This window comes from Embiotoca jacksoni, unplaced genomic scaffold (assembly GCF_022577435.1).
Source record: "Embiotoca jacksoni isolate LCO1_2020_lvr unplaced genomic scaffold, fEmbJac1.0.p SCAF_15, whole genome shotgun sequence".
Lineage (NCBI taxonomy): Eukaryota > Metazoa > Chordata > Actinopteri > Embiotocidae > Embiotoca > Embiotoca jacksoni.
Window position 1 is genome coordinate 9,704,871 of NW_027185285.1, and position 23,143 is coordinate 9,728,013.

Genomic DNA, 23,143 nt, shown 5'->3' on the forward strand with positions numbered 1-23,143 from the left:
GAGCCAACTTTATATCTATTAAAGTATATGTTTTATCATGCACCGTAATAGATACTTGTGTGCTTTGATGTCGCTCCCCCCTTTAATCTATGAATGTAACAAATAACCTAAAACTACCACAATTAACTAGCAACTACTCCTGCAGTTTGTTTATCATGAGGGGGATTCATAGTGTAAAGCATTGGCAGTTGTGATTGGCATTGTCAGCTCTACTACATGCGTCATTTTGTTCTGTTTGTAAGTCATTTGGTGTACTGGCAGTCCTGACTATGCGGTTTCCAGTTCCTGCCTACCAAAAGACAATCTTCGAATCAGTAAGACTCTGAAACTTCGGTCGTCTGAGTCGTTTGTTTGGCAAAAAACATCAGACCTCCAACTGCAGACAGCAGGGCCGAGTAGTTTGCCAGTCATTGTGCTGCTCTCAGCCCAACAGAGTCCACTGCATCCCAATGGTGATTTTACCATTGTATTGTCTCTTCTCTCTCCTTCCATTGGTTCCCTGCCTTCACAGTGTGCCCCGACTAAGCAAAGCCCCGGGCTGTTTACTTCACGGAGGAGTCTTTCTTTTCTGAATGCTGTGGGTGGGAAACACGGAGGTGGAGACAGCGGGGAAAAAGAGCAACAAGAAGACGAGACAAAAAGGAGTTAAAAAAAAAAAAAAAGTAGCAGGATGCCAAAGAAAGCTCGCAAGACATATTGCTTGTGTCACCACTTGGCCTCTCATTGTCTTTTTAATTTATCTGCTGCAGTTCGGAAAGTTAAAAGGAAATGGGCCCAGGTCCTTAAAAGTTTGTCTTGACCTTGCGACAGTGTCACCGATTCATCGTGTTTGATGACTTCCATGAGTCCAGATGGAAGACAGTGATGTGAGCTGTCTGTGTCACAGTGCGGAGGAGAGAGTGGAGGATTCAGGATGGGGACCCGGGGTTCTCGATAAGCTCTGCTTTGTGAGAAATATGGAGTTCTGCCAGGGGATGTGGAGGCCTGAGGGGGCCTGTGAAATCAGCCACTTCACTCCAGTGACTTAAGAGGGGGTTGCGTGGTTGTGCGTGGGAGGGAGGTCACGGACCCACCCTCCCTGTAGAGAGCACGAGCTGACGAGGGGAAAATAACAGGGTGAGCTGGCCCGAGGGTAACAGTGCAGTGCCACCCTCTAATCACAGCCGCCTCACTCACATATGGTAGAAAAAAAAAAGGATCCATTACGCAGGCTGTCCAGGACACATTCTTGTAGTAAAGACACGTTAAAGATCTACACGTACACAAACACACTCATAGAGTAGTGTTAAAACACCAGCGGTTCAACTACAGTTTGACTTTGATGAACTTTGGCACACATTGACCAATAGCCAGGTGTCTTGTCAGTGCTGACCTCAAAGAGGACAGAAGGCCAGTTGCCAAAATGCAGGAAGCCGAGCACCGAGCTAACAAACGAAGTGAACAAAACTAGAAAGAAGCTCAGAAAGTTATTGTTACAAAGTGCAAATGGCTGGCTCGCATGTTAGTGTTCAGCTCAGCAGTTACAGCAGTTCACCAAATAACCCCCACTTTGTTACCAAATACATCATTTGCCAAATATGAATTCTGCTGTGCTTCTGTCTGTGTGAGGTAGCTTAATGTTTGATGCGTGCATGTATGCAAAGGGTAATCAAAACATTTTCAACAGGCTATGAGCGGGTGTGTTGTCATGTTGGAGAACCAAAGTCATAGCTCATGTCGTTTGCACTGAATGTTTCCATCATTGTCAAAGTAGAATTTGGTTTTGAGCCTCTGGAATGAATATACAGTGCACATCCCCATGACTGTAAAAGATGGTTGCGCTCCTCACCTGAAAGCGCCTTTTTCGGTCTTGGACAGTGACGTTCTGCCTCTTTTGAAACACAAATGTCACTCAAAAGACCTTTCCAGGCTCATTGATTTTCTTAAGGCCGATTTCCGACTTTGACACCACTTGTGTCTGTGTAACTCAGGTGCTGATGTAGTTGTAACCCTTACTGTTGTAGCACGTTACCTTTTACTAACCCAAGCTATCTAGCTATCTGGGTAATATCAGTATCTGAGGTTCTTCAACAGTTAGGCCATGATTTTGCAGGTTAGTTTGGTTACAGTTCACTTAATTTCAATTACTAGGTTCGGTAAGGAGATTGGTGGTAGCAACTCTATATAAGAGCAATGACACCTCCAGCCCACAAAGCACACACAACCAATGATTTAAGAAGTGTTAATGAAGGAATATATTTACAAAATTATTTAAATCATCTCACTCGAACAGCACCTTTAAATCTCGCATTAACTCAAACTTCAGCTCTTAACAAAAAAAAAGTAATTCCACTTAACTCAAATTACCATGTAACAAAATTGGATTGTAACTAAATTGGATATAAAACCATGGAATCGCATATCGTGACAAAGTCACTATCAAATCAGGGATAAACCTCTGAACTCTGTTAAACCCAAAATAATTCAGTGGTTAGTCCGTAATAGTCTGTTTAGTCCTTTAGTCAGTCAAAGTAGGTTTCGTATTTATATCTTCGGAAGTTCCTTAAATTTCAACAGTTCACCATTAGTCTCTTCCAACGGATTTTTGTTTGTTTGTTTGTTTGTTTGTTTGAATCCAAAAAAACTCAGATCTCAGAAAAACAAAATGTCAATAAAATGTTATCCTTTCAGTTTCTCCGATTTTGTTCCTACCACCCCTTGACACGGTTGTTTCTCCGAGCAGCGGTGACGATCCAGACGAGATAGCAGACGAACCAGCTCGTTGTCACTGGATGAATCTCTAAAAACAAACCAGCCTGCACACGCAAGTGTGCAGAACAGACATTATACAGTCTGAGTTTCCTCTTTTTTTTTTTTTTTTCCCTTCCATCGCATTAGATTTACACAAAACTTTAAAAACTTTAAAACACTTTCACAATTTCAAACAATACATTTGGCATTCAACATACTTTTACAACATATACAGTAACACACAAACTCGAGGTCAGCAGAGGTAACGTTGCGCTTACGTTAACTTTATGGCTGCAATTGAGCCGACGGAGGAGCGAGCAGTGGACTGCCAGAAAACTAAGAAGTGACTTTCGCTAGCGACACCAAAATGACTGGTGAAAAAAAAAAAAAAAGATTGACTATGTATATAATGAGACAAGTTGAATGGGAGTCTATGAGGTTTTTGTTTTGGAGGCAACCTCTAGTGGCACTCGGTTGTATTGCAGTTTAAGGCATTTCCGCATTGGCCTCATTGTTCAGACCCCGAAGCTACGTCCACTTTTATATACAGCCTTTATAGTGAACCCATCTTGGACATCTGGTGGACGTCCAAACATGGTCCTACTCAGACGTTCAGATACTAAACCCGTCTTGTCTTGTACCCTCCGATGTACAAAAGTGGGTCTGGACCGACCGACGTTATACAGACTTGATCTGAACGTCTCCCTGATGTTGCGTGTTTGCTGGGTTCCATACATGTCATTGTGCTGCACGACGGGAGCAGTCTCAGAAGGTTTTGATCGCCCTTCATAGACGCACAGACACAAACATTCTTGAAAACCTCAGTGGCTGAATTTATACCGTTTTAACAACACATCCTTGAACGTGAGGAAAGACAGAGCACGGACCTTTAAATAGACCACTGAGTTTGAAAACATCTCTTCCATGTCACTGAACTGTGGTTAAAAAAATATTTTGCATTGACAGGAGTGATTTATAGCCACTTAGACATCAAACAGATTTGTTTTATTTGAACTTGTAGTCTGTTTTACTTCCATTTCACATGACTCTTTTCATAAAGTCAGGAGCTTAAAAAGATGGAAAAAAAGACCCGGCTTTTCACAAAGCTCGAGTTGCACAAAAGAAAGAATTCGGTAGAAAAGATGTAGATCCCATATAGCTGATGCGACGTGTGAGGGATTTTGGTATCGTGTGATTGAGGCTTTGCTGCCAAGCACAAAAAGGGCAAGAAGCTAAAAGCTCAAATTTACTTGAGTGGTGAATGAGTGTGCGGCCACATGTGTTGGTGTGTGGTTTTAAGACGGTGTGTATCCCGAGAACAGAAAAAAACTGTGCTGGTTCTGTTTGAACAGCATAGCTTGGATTGATGTGCGACTCTCTGCAGTCACAGCTGATAGCTGCTTGGTGAAATCCACTTGAGTTCATGACCTCTTGAACAGCTTCACACATTGTGCGATTCATCATCTCCTTTAAGATGATTTATTTCAGCTCGGGTCCTGTCTGACATCTTTATTGTCAACATTTGGTTTGACTGTTAACATGTTCATTTCATGAAGTCAGCGGTAAAATGAGTCCAGTGTTGGTGAGCGGCTGTGTGTACATGAGTGTGACAGTATTTAAAAAATGATCAGATCAGACCGGAGTGAAGGCCAGACTGTTGGCAGGAATTCTCCGGTGAACCACAGGGAGCATTTATGGGTACCAGGGGTTCAGGGGGATGATCCCTCTGCTCAATGTCTTCATTGTGCTGTGAACACGTGCTGTGGTACTGGGTGAAGGAGGTGTTCGGGCCGACACTCAATCCCCTCACTAAAGGGATTAAAGGGGCAAACCAGACACATGCACACGTAAGTAAAACCAGAAAGGACGATAAAATACCTTCACTCATCTGAATTAAAAGCTTCCATCTCCTTCCAGGTTAGTATGCAGCATCAAGCTTCGAAGATTTCAGCAGCTATTGAGAGATAGTTTTGGTTTTCTTTTACAAAATATACATTCAAAATTCAGTCTCTTTATTGAGGACCTAATCTCCACAGAAGTGTTAAAATAGGATTACGTGATTTAAAATCTGTTTTCAAGGACCAAATAGTTTTTGTGTCATTGCAACTACACTTTCATCATCATAAAAATAGAATCTGATACACAGGTGAACATGATGGCAGCCGAGTACATGTAATGCGATCTAAAACAAACAGCACAGCGCTGCAATAAATAAATAAATACTGGCTGGGGAAACTGGCTGCAGGTATTTAGTTGTAAATCAAAGTCAGGGAAAGATTCAAATGATGTTCTCACAATAAGAACCAGATCAGCCATTAAGAGTCACAACTGGCAGAAGAATGATTTATCGGGTAGTCAGGAATATTTTTGATCACATTTTTTTGCTAATCCATCCACGATGATGGACGTTGAGATATTTCACTGTGAAAACTTTGAACAGCTAGTAGCACAAGAGAAGTCAAGGGGTCAACAGCCCGTAGCATTTATCCTTTCGTGATCATGAACGTGTACAGAATTTCATAGTGATCAATCTAATATTTGTTTATATTTTTCCATCTGGATCAAAGTGGCGGCCTGACAGATTGATCTTCTTTGCCCTCCTTAGAAATAAGATGATTAATATGGTAAAAAAACAAAAACAAAAAAACAACAACTCTTACCTGTGTTAGCATTGTCATTGTAAGCATGTTAGCATCTGGATGTTAACGTCTAGCACAAAGCACTGCTGTGCTGCTCGCGTGGCTGGAAACTCTTCATATATAAATGTTTCTATATTTTCAGGTTCATGTCAACTTTGTAATTTAGCTGGCATTAATAACGCCATAAATAACCTGATGACTAGCAGGATTTTTTTTTTAAACTGAACAAATCAATTATTATAAACATTACCTTTTCACCAAACCAATATGTCCATTGATAGCATAGGTTTGACTTTGTCTGTCTTTACATGTCCCCAAAATGAGAATTCGTCCCTACTCTAGAGTGAAGCTGTCCAGTAAAGCCAACAGCAATAAGGATTTTATCCTTAAAAAAGCAGAAATCGGTTTGACTGTTCCACAGCTCTGAAGGCAGAGACACGAAAGATAAATATTCCTGTGTTTCATTTCTGTTTTTCTTGGCTCATCATCTTCTTGGACATGTAACAAAAAGTTTGGACATCTGAGCCTTTGGAAATGCATTCTTCATAATTGTCATATGTTTTTTTTTTGTTGTTGTTTTTTTTTTATAACCAAGTTCACCATTTTTCCCACACACACACAAAATGAAAGGCATTCCAACTCTAAAGCCTTCAGTCAATAAGCTGTCACGGCTGATCAAAAATAGTTTTCTCTCCAGCTGAAGACAGTTGGAAATGTTTTTGCAGTATCCTGTAAATGATATAACATGCAGGGCTTGTCACAACCGGTTTGTCCTTTGTTACGGTTACTTCTTGAGAACAGTCAGAATGACGGGTGGACACACCCACTGGCTTCAGTCATATTTGCTGAATAGACATCAAGGAAAAGATTTATTTTGTAGCTTTTTTTTTTGGATCAAGTTGAGAGATCCTACAATTCCCATGGCAGCAATCTGTGCAAAATGCATGTGTGTGTTGCAATGGGTGAACACATCGGGTGTGTGTAGGGGGATGAGTGGGCAGGTGACCTGGATTTCCCATCACTGCACACTCATCCTGTGGATCCGTCAGCACACATACCCACCATCACTGATCATCTGCACTGTGACACCCTGTAGGCTCCCATTAAATGATTTGTTGGCAAACACTGCTCGGGACACCTGTGGTAAAAGTTCACACGCTATTTAAAGAGCACTGCATGCTTTGGTGTTAGTGGGGCTGGAAAAACAAAATAAGTAGATAATAAGTCAGATTCTCCAAATCCCTAAAATACAAGAGCCAAAGAGTAAGGAATGTATTAAAGTGTTTATCTAAAACACTAAAATGACCTGCAAACGTTAGCATGTCCAGCTAAATAGATTTACATCCCAATTATTGATATTTTTGTAAGTTAGTATCTACATGTATTTATGAAAGAGAACAGTACTGTAGTACAGCCTTCCTCAGCATTACTCTGTGTCACTTACGTAAGTAGGCTGTGAGCTTAACAGCAACACAGGGTCGACAGTCTGATCATACATTTTTGCCTATCATACTAATAATAGGACTAACTTACTCGCTGAACACGAGGACCCATTGCTCAGTTTTTTTTTATGGTTAATCCAGACAGAGATAAATACTTTATTTACCTTTTTACTAACTTATTTGCTTATTCATTTACTTATTTACTAATTTACTTAGATTACTTTCTTTATTACTTACTTGTTTTAATGATCCTTACAGGAAATTACTTTGACATGGCATCTACAGACAACACAACCAATAGGAGACACAAACTTTGAACATTCACAACTAAAACCAAAGCACAAGCTGCTAAAATATATTTACTAAAGAACCAAAATCTGCCCGTTAACATGAATACACATGTGCTGTGTAAGAATATTAAGTTTGACAGGCAAAGTAGCAGCTTAGTGACAAATTACACATACATACAAATTATACATTAATTACAGCAGAGCTTTGCGACGCTGCTATTATGTGTTTTATGTTTAAACCAATGTGACTTTACAGTAATCTGAAGCCTCTGCTTTTGAATCACAGTGAGGAAATCTTCCGAAGGAGCTGTTTCCCCTCTGTGAGAACTCACTACAGTTATACTTACATTAGTCTTTCAGCAAGCTGCCATTAGGCTCAACAGCAGACCCCGAGCAATGTGGGCCAGTCTGCATGACGTACATTTTACATCGTGCATGTAATGCGCAGCTCCTGCCATGGAAGATGCTTCGGTGCACAACTGTACTTGTAGATTTGCATGAATTTACCAGAGAGTGGGGTGAAAAACTGTAATCCATCACTATGTGCCTCTGACGCATTTCCAGAGCAAACAAGTCTCATTCCAACAAAAATACATGCTCAAGACATTAGCTGTGAAAAACCAGTAGAGTGGACACAACTTGAACCACAGATGAAACAAATGTAAACTATCCTGTGTGTCCATCCATCCACTTGGCACCTGTGTTTTCGTGGCTGTACGGCTGCCATCCAAAGATGTCAGAAAGGTCACGGGCCAGCTAAACATGTGGAAGCTGACAGAGACGAGGAGGGTTTGCTGATGGGATGCCAGAGGAGGAATGTATCCATCAGCGTTGTACTTGTCCTCTGGGAATCACCCCTGGAATGTGTTGGCGTCACAGCTGAGGGTGTAGGGATCAGTCGGCCTCTTTGGTTTTTGTCTGATAGTGTGCCTGCACGGTTTATCCTGCAACATAAACCTGCTGCCCACACATTAGTCGGTGTACATGTACACTAAGTAGTTAGAGACATGATTATGATTACAATGTCTCCTTTTGGTTGATATAAAACAGCTTGTTGCTATTATTGGACTGTGAAGTGGCCTCTGTTGGGAGGCACACGAGGCCCTCAATGTAGCAGCCTGACCTGTAAATACACACCCGGGCCCCCAGAGGTCGTGACCCCGGGGTGCCCAGGGACCAGTTGCCGTGCAGGCCCTCTCCCCTCACGACAGAGCAGCGGGGTCGGTGCATGTGACTGAACCACTTGCTTTAATGTCACAGCAACAGCTCTGACAAATGTTGTACTTCCCTATGACGAGACAGAATTCAGAGCACCGATGAAAGCATTCGTAGGTTTCTATTTTCTTTTCTTTCTCGCAGCTGTTTGGAAAGTTGTGCCCAGTGAGTAAATGGAGAAGTTTGTTGGACTCCAAGCAAACCATCTCATGCTTATGTTTTTCCATGGATTACCAAAACCAGGTGGTCCGTTCCCACTGACCTCTTACATTTCATACATCATAACTTTTGAAAGCCTCATGAAAGAAAGTGTGTGGCTGCAGCACTGTTTGGTGTTTTTATACACTCCATTCTGGCGTTTCGTTGCCCAAACTCACCACCATCTGTCCTCTTACGTCAGCGACCCCTGCAGCTCTGATCTCATCTTTTTTGTTCCCTTTCTCGGGAGGTTTTTGTCCAAACAAACTCTCCTCATACCACATGCATTTTTCTGTGAAATGCTACTCTGTCCCTTTCACACAAGCTGTAACATGCTGTCAAAGCAATGCCAGTCAGCATGATGACAGTGGAAGATTAGTATCCCCTGTGAGGCTGCAAGAGGCAGAAACCAGGAAGAGAAAAAGTTGGACCAGAGCCCTAATGTGTCGTACATACATCTGTCGTCGGTGTAAAACTGTGCCAGTTTATCTCTCTCCATCAGCCACTAGGGGCCGTGAGGGCAGCCAGGCAGGCAGGAGACACCCAGCGAACGCCCCCCTGCGAATTCTCATTACAACCTAATAGCTTGCTAGTTACTCCAGCCGGCGCTCTGACCCCTGACGATCAGTCAACATGGTGCATGCTGAGCTCCAAACGCAACATCTGCATTCCTTCCATCCTCAGCTCTCTTCTCACAGCAGCTCCGGGCGAACACGACACTGCAGACAAACCGCTGCTGTCACTCCCAATAAAAAAAAGAATGCTGGAAATTTCAGCCCTGCGTTCCACAGGCATTTGGCCTCACGAAGAGTTTTCTGAGTGAAGGCGAACAGAAAAATGTTCAGTTAAGTCAGCAGAGCGCTGATGCATTCCGACACTTTAACCAAAGTGCAGCATGTCTTACATGGCATCCACTTCATTTGACAGCACTGTGATGTCTGGGAGAGATCACACACCAGGTAAAGAAGTGTGTGTGTGTGTGTGTGTGTGTGTGTGTGTGTGTGTGTGTGTGTGTGTGTCAACCCAGTTTCAAAAGCTTTGAAATATATATTGAAAGTTTCTTTGGAAACCTGAGAAGCATTACTGGTGCAAGAGCGCCCCCTACTGGAACTGTCACTGATACCCAACATTCCCCAGAGGCCGGACAGTGTTTAGTTTAGCTCTTATCAGACAATCATCATCATAATTATTCATCATGTTCCACTTGCATCCTCAACTGGCCAAACATAATTGTGTAATCATCATCCTACTGTCATTATTTTGTAGCTTTACATAGGAAATACGTTTCTCTTTCTTTATAAAATCTCCAACAATTTAATGTCACTTCTTTTAGCCAGATTTATCAGCTCATTATTCAGCATATCAAGATGTTTACGTGTTGAACTGGACTCATGTATCATATAATATGATTTGATCTTGCCCCGTGTTTTCCTGATGTGTTGCAAATATCACAAAGTGCTGCAGGACCGTGTACTTCTGCTTTACAGATCCTAACTGTGAAGTTACAGACAACAAAATATAGAATATGTTTGTTGGTTAGAGGCAAACCTGGATCCTGGTGTGTCTTCATCAGGTTTACTTATAACAGCAGTCATTTTGGCACAGCCATGACTGTGAGCCCATGTGCTCAATACCTGGACAATGAAATTTGCGCATCTAAATGGAATGGACCCACCTCAACAATAAAAGACTGTGTATAGGTTATTGATTACATTCATAAGCAGTCAGTCAACTAATCACCACTATTCAGTTATTAATGCTACAATAAACTCTCATAGTCATCCTTAAAGTCCACTTTGGTTTAAAGTTTTTTCAAATATAATCTGTGCGTCTAAAAAAAAAACAAGCTGTAAAAGGCTATTTTTTTTACCCATAGTCCCTAGACAAAATACTACAAGGAGAAAAGTATATTATAATCACATATATGTTGTAAATTGCATTTTTACTCATTTTAAGTCTTCAATGTTTGGCTTTCTTGAAGAAATTGTATTTTCTTGATTCCTGTTGTTCTGGGTTTTGTACCCTCATGGTTGAAATGCACTTATTGTAAGTCGCTTTGGATAAAAGCGTCAGCTAAATGAAATGTAATGTAATAATGTAATGTGAGGCCGGTCCCAGTATATTACACCAGCAGTGTTTAACATTTGTCTCCCCCTTCTGTCAGTGAGATTAATTACAAACACCTTTGGGGCTCCGCTGAAGCTCACTCAGTCCTTTAGAGCAGCTGTGGATGAATTATTTTGAGCGACAGAAGTGACCTCACTATCAGAATTTGTTCCATTAGGTCCGATGACTTTTGGAAAGTCTAGAAGAGCCGCACTATTGAATTATTTGATCCCCATTTAAGTTAGCATCAAGCTTGACCAGAAGTTAGACAGCTTAGTCTCATTCAGTTTATCTTCATCTGGCCAGAGAAGAAATGTCTCACCAGACACCTGATTTAAAAACTCTGTATACTGTAAAATACAAAGAGATTTACCTGGCTGGGCTTGAATGTAATAGCTGTTCATTTAAATGTAAAAGTCAGTCTCAGACTTTTACATAGCTTTAAATTATTAATGTACATGGATAAAGATTGATATCAATACTAATCTTTTCATTGTTAATGAAGATAAGTAACCACGACATCATTTAACATGCATGTTATGTTTGACATGCAGCAAATGCCCCTCATGGATATTTTCTTTAAACGACAAAAAAACGACTCCTCTTGTCTTGAGTTTGGTCACCTCTCAAACAATGATACAACAATAACATCTATTAATATACAATTTATTTCTCTTTAAAATTTAATTGATTGAATCCCAGAATGTCATTAATTCAGGTCAAAACTACTCATGTTCATAAGTTCTAAAGTGGTCTGAAAAGTTTTATTCGAAAAACTTGCATATTTACACAAAGTTAACTTGCAAACAGTTCTTTCTATAATTCCTTAATGTGTTGAAATATAACAGACGCGTTTCCTTTTTACACCACAAGGTGGCGCCACGTCAGCGTGCCCCTGTCCTGTGATTGATAGAACTTCATTCCTCATAAATAGACACAGGCAACATAATAATGACTGAGTGAAGTAGTAAGAAACATAGGCACCGTGAGATGAGGAGATGCGGAGAACAGGTTGCATTATGTTGCGCGTTATGTTGCCGTTTGTCAGCCCATAAATAGTGTGTTAATGACCAGTTCAGCTCGTGAAATTTACACACGTACCCTCCCCTGAACGGTGTGTTTCAGATGTGCGTTTGGCTCAGCACCGCCGCGTCGTCTGCCTTTGTTTCATTGAGTTACTGCATGATTCATGATACCTTAAATTACACGTTATATTAATAATAATGTCTGCCATGCCAAAATTTTAAGGGAATCAAGATGAGCGAGGGGGTGTGGGAGGTGTGGGGGGGTGGGGGTGGGGGGCGGCATTGTGCGAAAACAACCTCAGCTCTTTGAAGCAGTTTCAAGCTCTCCCAATGAAAAACACGCTCGTTTTTATTTTTGTTATTTTTTTTTATCAATCTCACTGAATCATGCGAAATTTTCACTGAGATAAGAAAACATTTAACTGAAGTAGCCTGGAACAGCTCCATCTAACCTTGTTTCTGACCTGAACGTATGTAGTGTTCATTTATCCACAGTGATCCAGTGAGATCCCCCAGGCCGGCTCAGTTCCTGCCAAATGATGTTATTACACCGAGTCCTTGGTGGCTGTTGGCTCTTCCACAAATAAGATCTCTACAATGGACGTTTGTGTTAGATAGCAGATTTGTTATTGTTAAAATGTGTGCGTAATATGTCTTCTGGATTTAAAAGACAGGCCTTTTGGATTTGAACGTTTCCATATTTTGCTCTTTTTTTTTTTTCTTTTTTTTTTCTTTTTTTAAAGAAAAGAAGAAAAGCATCACGAAGTGGGGCCCCAAATTTAATGTTGCCTTTTATGATGCATGGGTTCTTTAGAAAATTACCAGAAATAAAATCTGGAGGCCAAAATTGATAATTGAAAATGGGGAAATGCTCAGCAGCTGCATGAGCGGGAGACTTTGGTGCGTCTGAAAATGTCATCGGTCCCCAACAAAAAATGACTCCAACCCGTCCAAGTGTGGGACCCGTGGAGCTTCAGTCCCATACCTTCCGTTTGTGCAGTGATTTGACGCTCCTGCTCTCGCCTTACTGAAGCCACACAACGCGCGCGGGCCTGTTTCCAATCTGAAGACATGCGTGATGAATTTGGGAAATCATCTGCAGCTTTGCTGGTACCGTACAGCCCACCCAGTCCGGACCCAGTCCCCCTCTGCCCTGAGGTATCAATACGATTAGAGGCAGGAAATGTGGGAATCCCCAACAAAGGGGTCCATCATTAAACACAAACAACCAGAGGCCTCCCAACAATACCAAAAGCGCCCTCCTCTCCTCACTTCTCTTTAATGTCTGAGCAAGTGTAAATCCATTACTTTCATCCCAATATTACCACTCTGCCTTCAGTTGCCCATTATTAAAGTAGATAATCTGACGGGGCTCTGAAGCACTTTGATAGGTTTGGACTCAAATGGAGAACAGAGGGGGTAAAGTTTCTGCCGCAGAATTCTCAGGTTATCTCAGACTGCAGATCAAATATTATTTCTTTCTCCATTTCACACATGGGGATATTTATCAATATGTCTCAGAAAAACGGAAGAGTGAATGTAAATTTAATAAAAGACGCACAGTCCTCTTGTCAGGTTATTCAGTGACTCCTTCGTGCAGGAGACACATTTTTATTTTCACAGCAGCAAAACATGGGTCACTGCAGTTTTATCCTCCTGTTCGTCTACAAACGTGTAATTGTGAGTAAAGTGTGCGCGTAAAGTGCGGCTGCAGGAGCCTTCGAGGGGGATTAAGGTTGAAGGCCCTGCCTCATGTCGAGAAGTGTTCGGGTATTTCCCCCCCCCTCACTCTTTAAATTCAGAATGATCTGATGTCACCAACGCGTTAGTCAGCACATCACAACACAGAAAATCAAAAAGTGTCATTTCTTTTGAATTCATGATTATTTTCCTTCATCGCTGCGCATGTAAATTGGAACCCTGTTCTCTTGGGCGTTAGAGAGATATTTCCACTCTCCTGCTTTGATATAGAACGGAAAAAAAGAAATACAAAAAAAAAAAATGGTTTGGATTTTCAGGATTTTTTTTACAGGATGCCTTTAAGTTTGTTTCAAGGGGCATCGATCAGAAAACATCACACATTTTTGGAAAACAAAAATATTATTGATAAGTAGTCAAAGAAGAGCCTACAGAAGTCGTGGAGCGCATTTTTCCAGATAATTATGAAATTTTTGTGACGTAGACCAACCTCTTGCCACTTATTTTATTCATATTGTTAAAAAAAAAAATGTGACGCACTTTTAAATATACTTTGAAACCCGTTTATCCCTCTCCATTAGTCTTCCTCTGGTTTCCTCGGTGGATCTAATGTCCCGTCGACTTGGCACTGATGTGCTGATGATGAGAGTGCACTGGGTGGCTGGTATAGGCCTTCTTGAGCTGCTACCCTTTGCGTCGATTTCATTGGTCAGGATGATCTCCTCGTGCCTCGACGTGACATCACATCCACCCGAGCCGCAGGAAAGCAACCGAGATCACAGATGATGTTGGACATCTCCGAGGACGAACACACTTCTACGCTTTACGCACAATCACTCGCTCGTCACTCTTTGCGCTCTCAAGCAGCAGAATAAAGGATATCCGCGCTGATGCTTTGCGGTTTGGAGAATCTGTTTTTTGAGAGGTGGGACTTCGCTCGGGTTTTTACTTTTTTGTGAATGGAAATGTGTCGTGCGTAAAGGTCTGTTCATCGCATTTAAGAGAAGAGCTGTCACTCTCCCACCTGTTTCCAGGTGGTATTGGCTTTACCAGCGGACATCTACTATGACATTAGGTTTGGAAATCATGGAGGATATTGTTATCGACGTAGTGGGGGAAGGACTCAAAGACAGCGGAGAGGAGCAGCTCTTACCTTTGGATGAGTCGCGGAGCGAGCAGGACCGCAGCACGGAGACTTCCAGTAGCCAGAGTAAAGATCGGGACACCTACAGTCCTGCACCGGGGTGCCCTCCAGCTAAAACCAAAGGTCCCACGTCAGTGAAGCCGCCATACTCATACATAGCTCTGATCACGATGGCCATACTGCAGAGTCCAAAGAAACGTCTCACCCTCAGCGAGATATGTGACTTTATCAGCAATCGCTTCGTTTATTACCGGGAGAAATTCCCCGCCTGGCAGAACTCTATCAGACACAATCTGTCGCTTAATGACTGCTTTATAAAGATGCCCAGAGAGCCCGGAAACCCCGGGAAGGGCAACTACTGGACGCTGGACCCCAACTCCTCCGACATGTTTGAGAACGGGAGTTTCCTGCGGCGGAGGAAGCGCTTCAAGCGGCAACATTTTCGCTTCGACCCGCTCAAAGAGCAGCACCTGGAGCCCAGCGGACTTCATGGCTTCCCGCACGGCGCCTACGGGCTCGGCACGGCGGCTCTGCAGCTGCCCAGTCTGGAGATTTACCCCTACCTCCATCACCACGCGCCCTCGCCGTGCGGCCCCGCCACCATCCCACCTGTCAGCAGCATCCTGCCGGCTCTCTCCAGCTTCTTTTCCCGCAGCGCCCTCACAGCGAAGGCTTTCCTTCAGTCGCAGCCCGGCATCGACGCCTTCTCCCCGGCCCACTGCACGGCTTACGCCTCTCCTCTGACCTCCACGGCTGCCTACGCCTCCCCCGCGCTCTTCCACCCGGCTGCGTCTCCGCACTTCCTTAGTTTACACCAGGAGTACCAGAAACTACAGACTCAGCGTAGCACCGGGGACCTGGCCAAACACATCAACATAAACAATGAATAATCACATCAAACCGGACTTTGAACTCGTTTTTTTTTCTCAGGTAACGGAGACGTTTAGTTTGTCCAGCAGTGGAAAACGGACGGATCTGTTTTAAAGGAATGTTGTAGATATTTCAGAAACTCTTTCTCCTTATGGCAACAAGATCTTTCAGCAGGCGCCTCTGTTATTTGATTTATCAATTATCTTTTGTTTAAATATTTAAATGACGAGTTTCCTTTACTTTTTCCTGGAAAGAAATAAAGTTGAATATTTAAACCTTGCGTTAAATTGTATTTTGCACAGATTAAGCTTTTAATTGATCGTATGAATGATCTAGAAAACACATAATTTAGGTTTAAAGCTACAGGCAGTCGTTTTTGTCTGGTGTTAACTTACTCTTTATTTTTAAACAGGTCTGTGCTGAGTTATTATTAGCCTTTAATTTGTTACAAGGACAACCTTGTAACGGTTTGATAAATAATGAAAAGAAACAACCAAAGTAAATTAATTTAAAACAGCAAGGGTGAAGAATACATTTTCTCATAGGCCCAGAACTTGCTCTCACTCTGAAAAGATGAGCTTTTATCTTGCGTTAAATAATTGATCAAATAAAAGCAAAGGTTACACTCCTGAAAAAGCGATTTTCTAATTATGAGCCATTAAGATATTTTGTTAGTTGAGAGTGCTAAAACAAAACAAAACAAATATTTAAAAAAAAAAGCTGCAAAAAGTTTCTCTAAATAGATTTAATCATTTTTAAGTGACATATGGAGGAACTCCTGTGCGTCAAGTTCAGAGTCATTGTGGACTCTGCAATATTAAGGCATATATTAATTCATGATATAATTATGTCAGTCGTTAAGGGGTCGTTTAGCTATAAATCCATAGACATACGAGATATGAGTGTGTGGGTGGGTGGGTGTGGTATACATGCCTATAATTGCCTTATTTTGCAGCCCACCCCACCCCCCCACTCTCACCCGCGCGCGCGTGCACACACACACACACACACACACGTTCCCGCGACAAAATATGTACAACACATTTTCATATCAAATAATAATTCGCCCGCTTTATGGTCATTTACCTCCCAAAAGCGCCCACAGAGGAGCCTTTTAAAACATCTCCTAATTTATGTTATTATAGAGAAAATTACTAAGTCAAAAATAATGTGGTTGACTGCTGTTTTGTAATTATGTTTTTATTGTCTTATTTGGGAGAAATAAAACATTTTAAATGATCCATAATGAATTTAGGAGAAGTAACTTTATGTAATTGAAATAAAATATAGTAGATAATATATAACTGCCTTTAAAAAAATGGTTTTGTTGTAAATATATTTCTTTTAAAGAAATATTCCAACACATTTATAATATCCCACATATAGATTTCTATTGTTCAGAAATTGCCAATTCTTATTTATTTAAAAAAAAAAAATCAAATAATTTTTTCAATGTCAAGTTGGATTCTACTATCTGATATTTAAAACTTGATTAAATCAATCATAATTTAGACTTAAAATAAATAAGTTAAATCTTTGTGCTGAGGCAGACATTCAACCTGCACAAACAAACAGAACAAATCAGTAAATATGTGATTATCCAAAAACCTTCCTGTTCATTTCTCCCCACTGCTAATTTAGAATAGATGATTTATTTTTCCTTTCTTGTTCATTTAAGTCCACAGAGCGCTGCTTTATAGGAAGACTGACAGTAGTAAAATAATTCTAGGTTTCAGAGCATGGAAGTATTTATTTAATTCTATTCTGAGTCTGGTTCAGATGGATTACCACACTGCAGCTCTTGGACGGGGCTGATGGATCACACTGCACGTGTAGTCCTCCAGCAGACTTTGGCACCCACTGAGGGACTGAAACAAATAAAAAGATTGTTACCTGATGGTGAGCTGCGAAGCTGCCCTCTCCTGATAGAGCACCCACTTTCGTTGAGTCTCTTCCCCTCTTTCTTTCACTCCTCTCAGGACATTTTACAGACTCACCCATTTCTGGAGGCTCAGATTTAATTCAATATATACTGAGGTTTTTTTTTTTTTTTCTTATTTTCTCAAAACCAAATGTCTAATATTTGTTCTGCTAATCTTAAACAGTGCGGCGAGAGCTGTGGTTAAACTAATCCAAGACTAGATTCATATCATACACCGCAGCACTTCTACTATTAGAACTTATCTGATTGGAAACCCAAATACATACTTAAACATATATTTTATCATTTAGCTTCCATTTGTCCTTTTTTAGTCCAAACTGAAGTTGTATACTAGTTTGTAATGAAAAGAGGGAACAGCTCATATGCACTTGAATGTGTCATACAAGTCAATAAGTCCTGATGTAGTATGTAGTATATGATGTAGTATATACAATCACACATGTGCTGGATATGTTATGGTTAAGTATGACTATGGCACAACAATGTTAATAATCCAGCAGAACAATACATCTTTTTATCATTATGTGCTTGTTCTGCTGGTGGGGAGCCAAGAGATGCAGACAAACACTGTCGCAGAGACTGATTGGCAGCCAGGGAGGAGAGTCACGGCCGTTTTAGGGGGATGGGGGGGGGGGGGGGGGGGGGGATAAGGAGGGGGGAGTAGCCAGTGCACCTGATAAAATAAGCAACTCAGACACTCTAGGCTTGTGTGTGTGTGTGTGTGTGTGTGTGTGCGTGCGTGCGTGCGTGCGTGCGTGCGTGCGTGCGTGCGTGCGTGCGTGCGTGCGTGTATGGCTGCACATCAGTTTTCCATCCTGACGGAGGTAAAAGTTGCCAATACGCCGCTTTAAAGTCTTTTTACTTTCTTTTTTTCCTTTGTGCGTCATTAAGTGTGACACGGTTTATTAAATCTTCACTTGTAGTACAAGTGAAAAGCTCATTTTGAATCATTAGCAGCAAGATTTTCCTGTTCTCAACCCATACTTTTTTCTGTGGGTTAACTTTTAAAGTTGAATGTGAGCCATTCAGAGTTTTAAACAGGGAGATTGGGTTTCACACTGAATATGTCACAACTGGAATCAGTGTCACATTAAGATGATTCATCACATAAGTGGCTGTGATGAATACACATTTATGTGACATCGTGTCGGTGGTGCATGCCATGCAGTGTTTCTGCTCAGCTCCATGTGGATGATCACTTGTGAGTGTGTCCCAGCTCCTATCGACCTCTCTGATGTGGAGGTTGTTTCTCTGGGAAAAGTGAGTCGATTCGGTCAGAACTCCATTCATGCCGAACAGTGGCTGCTGTGCCATGCTTTTCATTCTCCACTTCCAAACGCCAAGCCAAACAGGCAAGATAAACTCCTTCGTGGAGCACCCCGCCTCGCTGCCTTCACTCCTACTGCTTCCACAGCAAAGTGGTGCATTCTGGGACAATCCCTGTGGGTTCAGTCCGGACAGGGAAGGCATCGCAACTGAGTTGTTTGAAATGCATAATTTGAAATTGATTTCCCTAAAATATTTTTCCTGTCTCATAAGTTTCTGTTTTTATTAAAAGTTTTGGTGATTCCTACAAATCAGGAGTTAAGAATCGCCCAGTGTGGACCATACTAGTTTCATTTGACCTGGCAGCAACATGTTCAGCCAGTGGTAGGGCTATTTTTAATATTACTGGTGGTCACATGATCAAAACAAACCCTTCTCTGGTTACCCCTGGGTGTTGGGACCCTTTTTTTTGTGTGTGTGTGTGAATATGCATTAAAACCCAATTTAGGTCAGTAAAGTACTAACATAATATTGGGTTACCTTCACCTTATAGCCATGTTTACAAAACCCTGTGACTGTGTCTGTGTCTGCTTTTTTCGAGGTGGGTTGTGGAGCCCCGGAATCCGAGCTTGTTGAGCAGAAAGGCTTTAGGTGTTGTGGTTTTTCAGTTATCATTAGTAAATCTCACACCTTCCTGCTGAGGCAGATCACAGCTGAGGTTTTCTCTCCTCTCACTTTAATGGCTGACTTCCACAGGCCTCACTCGCTCCTCGCCGTTTGCTTTTCCTGGCAGGGCCAATCCCCGCTGCCCTGCTTCGGGGAGTTATTCAATTATAAATCTTCCACCCTTCTTTTGCTGCCCCCCTCCTTCTCCTCCTCCCCTCTCTCTCTCTCTGTGTGTGTCTCTCTCTCACCGGCCTATGTGTTACCCTGCCAAGCCCAGTAAAACACACTGCTCCGTTGGTACACCCCTCTCCAGTCTCGTGCCCAAGAATTTATTATGCTCAGGGTGGTGAAACGGAGTGTGTTTTTGGAAAAGGGACCCCCCCTCAAGCCTCAGTGCCAACAGATGACAGTGACATATAGCAGGAAAGCCACCCAGAAGGAGAATGATCTCACACCTCAGCCACGCGCTCACAGGGAGTGGGAGAAAATAGAGGGAGAGGGGAGATCTACAGCTGGGGGTAGGGGGGGGGACAATACAATTAAGATGAAAAGGATAGAGAATCAAAAAGGTAGAAAAAAAAAACACTAACCAAATGACCTAATGATGACGCCGCAGCAGCAGAAGTGAACCAAAAACATCTCTGTGACTTATTTAAATAGTTTAGGTTCCTTGCTAAGCTTGAAAACCGTCTTAATAATTTCCAAATAAACCAAACTATGTTAAATCTCTCAGATATTCTACTCTTACCCTCAGACTGTGGCTCGCTTCTGTCAGCCAAGCTCTGGAGGAATGCACTGCTCCATTAGAAAATCTACAGTTATATTCAAGATTCTCCTTTTAACCACATCTGTTCCCCCAAAAAGCCTGTGAAGAAGTCAATCTGTACTTCTCTGAGAGGAACTTGGTCCTGACCTCCTTTGCTTTTTGCTTCTGCCTGGTCCCCTACTGCTCTGCAGCTGGCGGCCTCATGCCCTCGCCTTGCCCATGGTGCTTGGCATCACAGCTACGTTGCCTCTCCAGGTTTTTTTTTCTTTAGTGTAGCAGCAAGTGCCTGCAGTGGCATCAGCTTGTGCGGTATGCACTGCTGCAGGTAAAAGTCCTCCAAAACCACCAGGAGAACCGTTCACCCTCTACAGGCCTGAGATCAAAGGCAGCAGGAGTGTGATGTCACCCGCGGCAGCCCCTAAACCACTTATTGCTCTAAATGAGAGCCATTAGCCGTACAAACAAAGACTTAAGACTCTGTGTCATTTAATCAAAAGGGGAGCAGGAAGTATAATTAACATCTGGGCCGAGATGTGTCAGAGAAGGGTCAGGCTACAACCATACAGGCTCTTATTACAGTTGCACAGTCCGAGGCCTGGCGGTCGGTGTAGGGCCTAATGAGAGTCAGTAACCCCAACCTGGCCCGGCCGTTCCGTCTGATCTCTGAGGAAGACAAAGTGGTCTGCCTTGCTCACCAGGCATGGCCACGAAGAGCCGGGCACAGTTCAAAACCAGCCAGTTAATAGCTGGAAACCTCCGTCAGAGCCTTTCAGTTCACCCTCTCCCCCCGTCTGCTCTTTACCTCTCTCCCCCTCAATAACGTCTGCAGTGGCATATTACAACTTGGAAATGGATTTTAAAAGGGAGTAGAGAAGGGTGCCAGAATGGGAAAAACATGGATTGGCTCAGGGGAAGCAGATTAAGTGGGCATGCCAAACCTCACGCTTTGTAAGAAACAAGAAAAAGGCCCTTTTTACATTAATGCGTACCGTTAAGGACCAACCGCATAGTCGGCGAAAAAAAAAAAAAAAAAATCCCACCCTCTACGAAAGAGAGAATGAAAATTCCAGGCGGTGAATTGTCACCTCATATGAGTGCTTTCCCCTTCAGTGTCCCCACAGTGAATAACGCTATAAGGTGCAGTCAGTTTCAGAGGACAGGCCTGCGTTTTTGTAATCACTGCTGCAGGTCTCTGTGTGCTCAGGGAACTGTAAAGCCAATTCATAGGCCTGCAAACATCCTGTAACAGCAACATAAATCCACTAATTCAGGCCTTTGTGTTTGGTAATGGATGTTGTGCTGTACTATGTAGATGTGATATGATAGGATTGATTGCTCTGAAGATCACTGAGGCTGCTTTCTAGCACCGCCCTGCCACCCAAACTGTCGGCCAACGAGCCGTTCATCCCATGTTGCCTCTGTTGGTGGTCCCTGGTGTAAGCTATATTTTCCCCTCACTTCTCTCGCTCTCTCTCTTTTTTTATAGCTAACACAAAATTGTTCCTAATTCGCTGCTGCTAGAGGGGGGTAATTTGCGGCTTTTGGCTGAGTGTCGCAAGCCCCAAATTTGAAAAAGCTGCTGAGTTGAAGGCGTTCTGTGAAACGCGGTAGGAGCTACAGTAGGGAGAGGAGAGAGAGAGAGAGAGAGAGAGAGGAGGGGGGGCTAAATTTAATCAGTTGAAAAGGAAAAACAGCAAAAACACGATAAGCCCCAAAAGTCTGAGGCCTGCAATGCAATAATAACTGTTGGGTAATGTAAGCCGTAGCCACCAATAATTATGGCTCTTTTAATGAAATGATGGCGATAATGTCTGTCCTTCTTTTCTAAGTTAATGCGATTTATGTTTAGCCTGTGCAAACACTCATATACTCATATTCTAATCACCCTATCTTGACCAAAATACGGTGACTCGTATTTCAATTTTGTTTCGCTTCTCTCGTCTCAAATTCACTGAGATAAAACTCTTTCCGGCTGACTCTGCTCCAAAAAATGCCATCTGTAAAAGAGAAAACATCTGGATATTCCTACGGGTAATTCAATTCTGGTTTCATGATTAACTCTCAGGTAGGACTGTGTGTGTGAAGGTCAATGGGAACAGTTTAAACTGGTTTACTCTACTTAATGGAGCGCCTCAAGGTTCTGTGCCAGGTCTACTTTCATTTACTGCATACAAACACTTTTGTCAGAATTTTCCCATTGTAATGCAGATGGTACGGCTCTGTAGCCCATAGCTGTGGCTCTTCTCTCCGAGATGCAAATTATAAACTTAAGTCCACCTTTTATATTTGGCAGATCAGCTTATTCAAGCCAGACCTGCGCTGAATGCAGGTTAAAATACGTAATGCTTTCAATACCTTGTTACTGCTCAGCGAAGACAGCAGAAGTTAGGAACATCACAAAGATCTTGGGATTCGGCTTCACACTTCTTTCTTTTCTCAGATAACTTTGACATTTTGACAAATATTTGTTTTCACTTTCTCACTCACAGTTCAATGAGAAGATCAGTAGCCTACTTTTACATGCATGAACAAAATATGAAGCTTCCTCCAGCAGCTGGCTAACCTAGCTTAGCATAAAGACTGGAAACAGATTGCCAGAATTCAATTGTGAACCTTTTGTTTGTATTCAGCAAACAGCACATGTCATATTCAGTGAGCTTTAAAGGTGCTGGAGGGAGAATTGTGTCACCACTGACAAAGCAAGGCCAGCTGTTTTCCCTTGTTGTTCCCTTCCCCCCCCTTTTTTTTTCATGCTAAGCTAATGTAGCCAGCATCTGCAGGTTGCCTAAATATTTACCACAAAGACACAAGAGTGGTGTTTTTTCTTCTCATTTCATTATGGTGATTTGTTGCATATGAATGTGCCACTTTGTTTATTCCAGGGGAATGCCATTTATAATCAAATTAAAGCAACTCACACCTTATTGTGTTTTACTACACAATGAGTTCAGTGGCCGTCTTTGTCAATATGTTTTTGGAGTCCGTAATAGGCTATTTGTTTTTATGAAGCCAATCTGAGGAATTATTATCATAATACTTCTCTAAATTAGTAGTATTAATAAAGTAATTTGAAAATTAGAAATTAAGACAAAAATATGAACTAATTGTGTTTGATATTACAACAATCCAAGCCAAAAGTATGTTAA

At 42.1% G+C, this 23,143-nt stretch overlaps 1 protein-coding gene across 1 annotated transcript; it reads left to right on the forward strand.

Annotated features, from left to right (window-relative positions):
* The first annotated feature begins 14,221 nt into the window (after positions 1-14,221).
* Positions 14,222-15,601, forward strand: foxd7 (forkhead box D7). The gene has a single exon (XM_069148534.1). It carries the CDS (start codon positions 14,409-14,411, stop codon positions 15,375-15,377), a length of 969 nt encoding a protein of 322 aa, XP_069004635.1. The 5' UTR covers positions 14,222-14,408; the 3' UTR covers positions 15,378-15,601.
* The last annotated feature ends 7,542 nt before the right edge of the window (positions 15,602-23,143 follow it).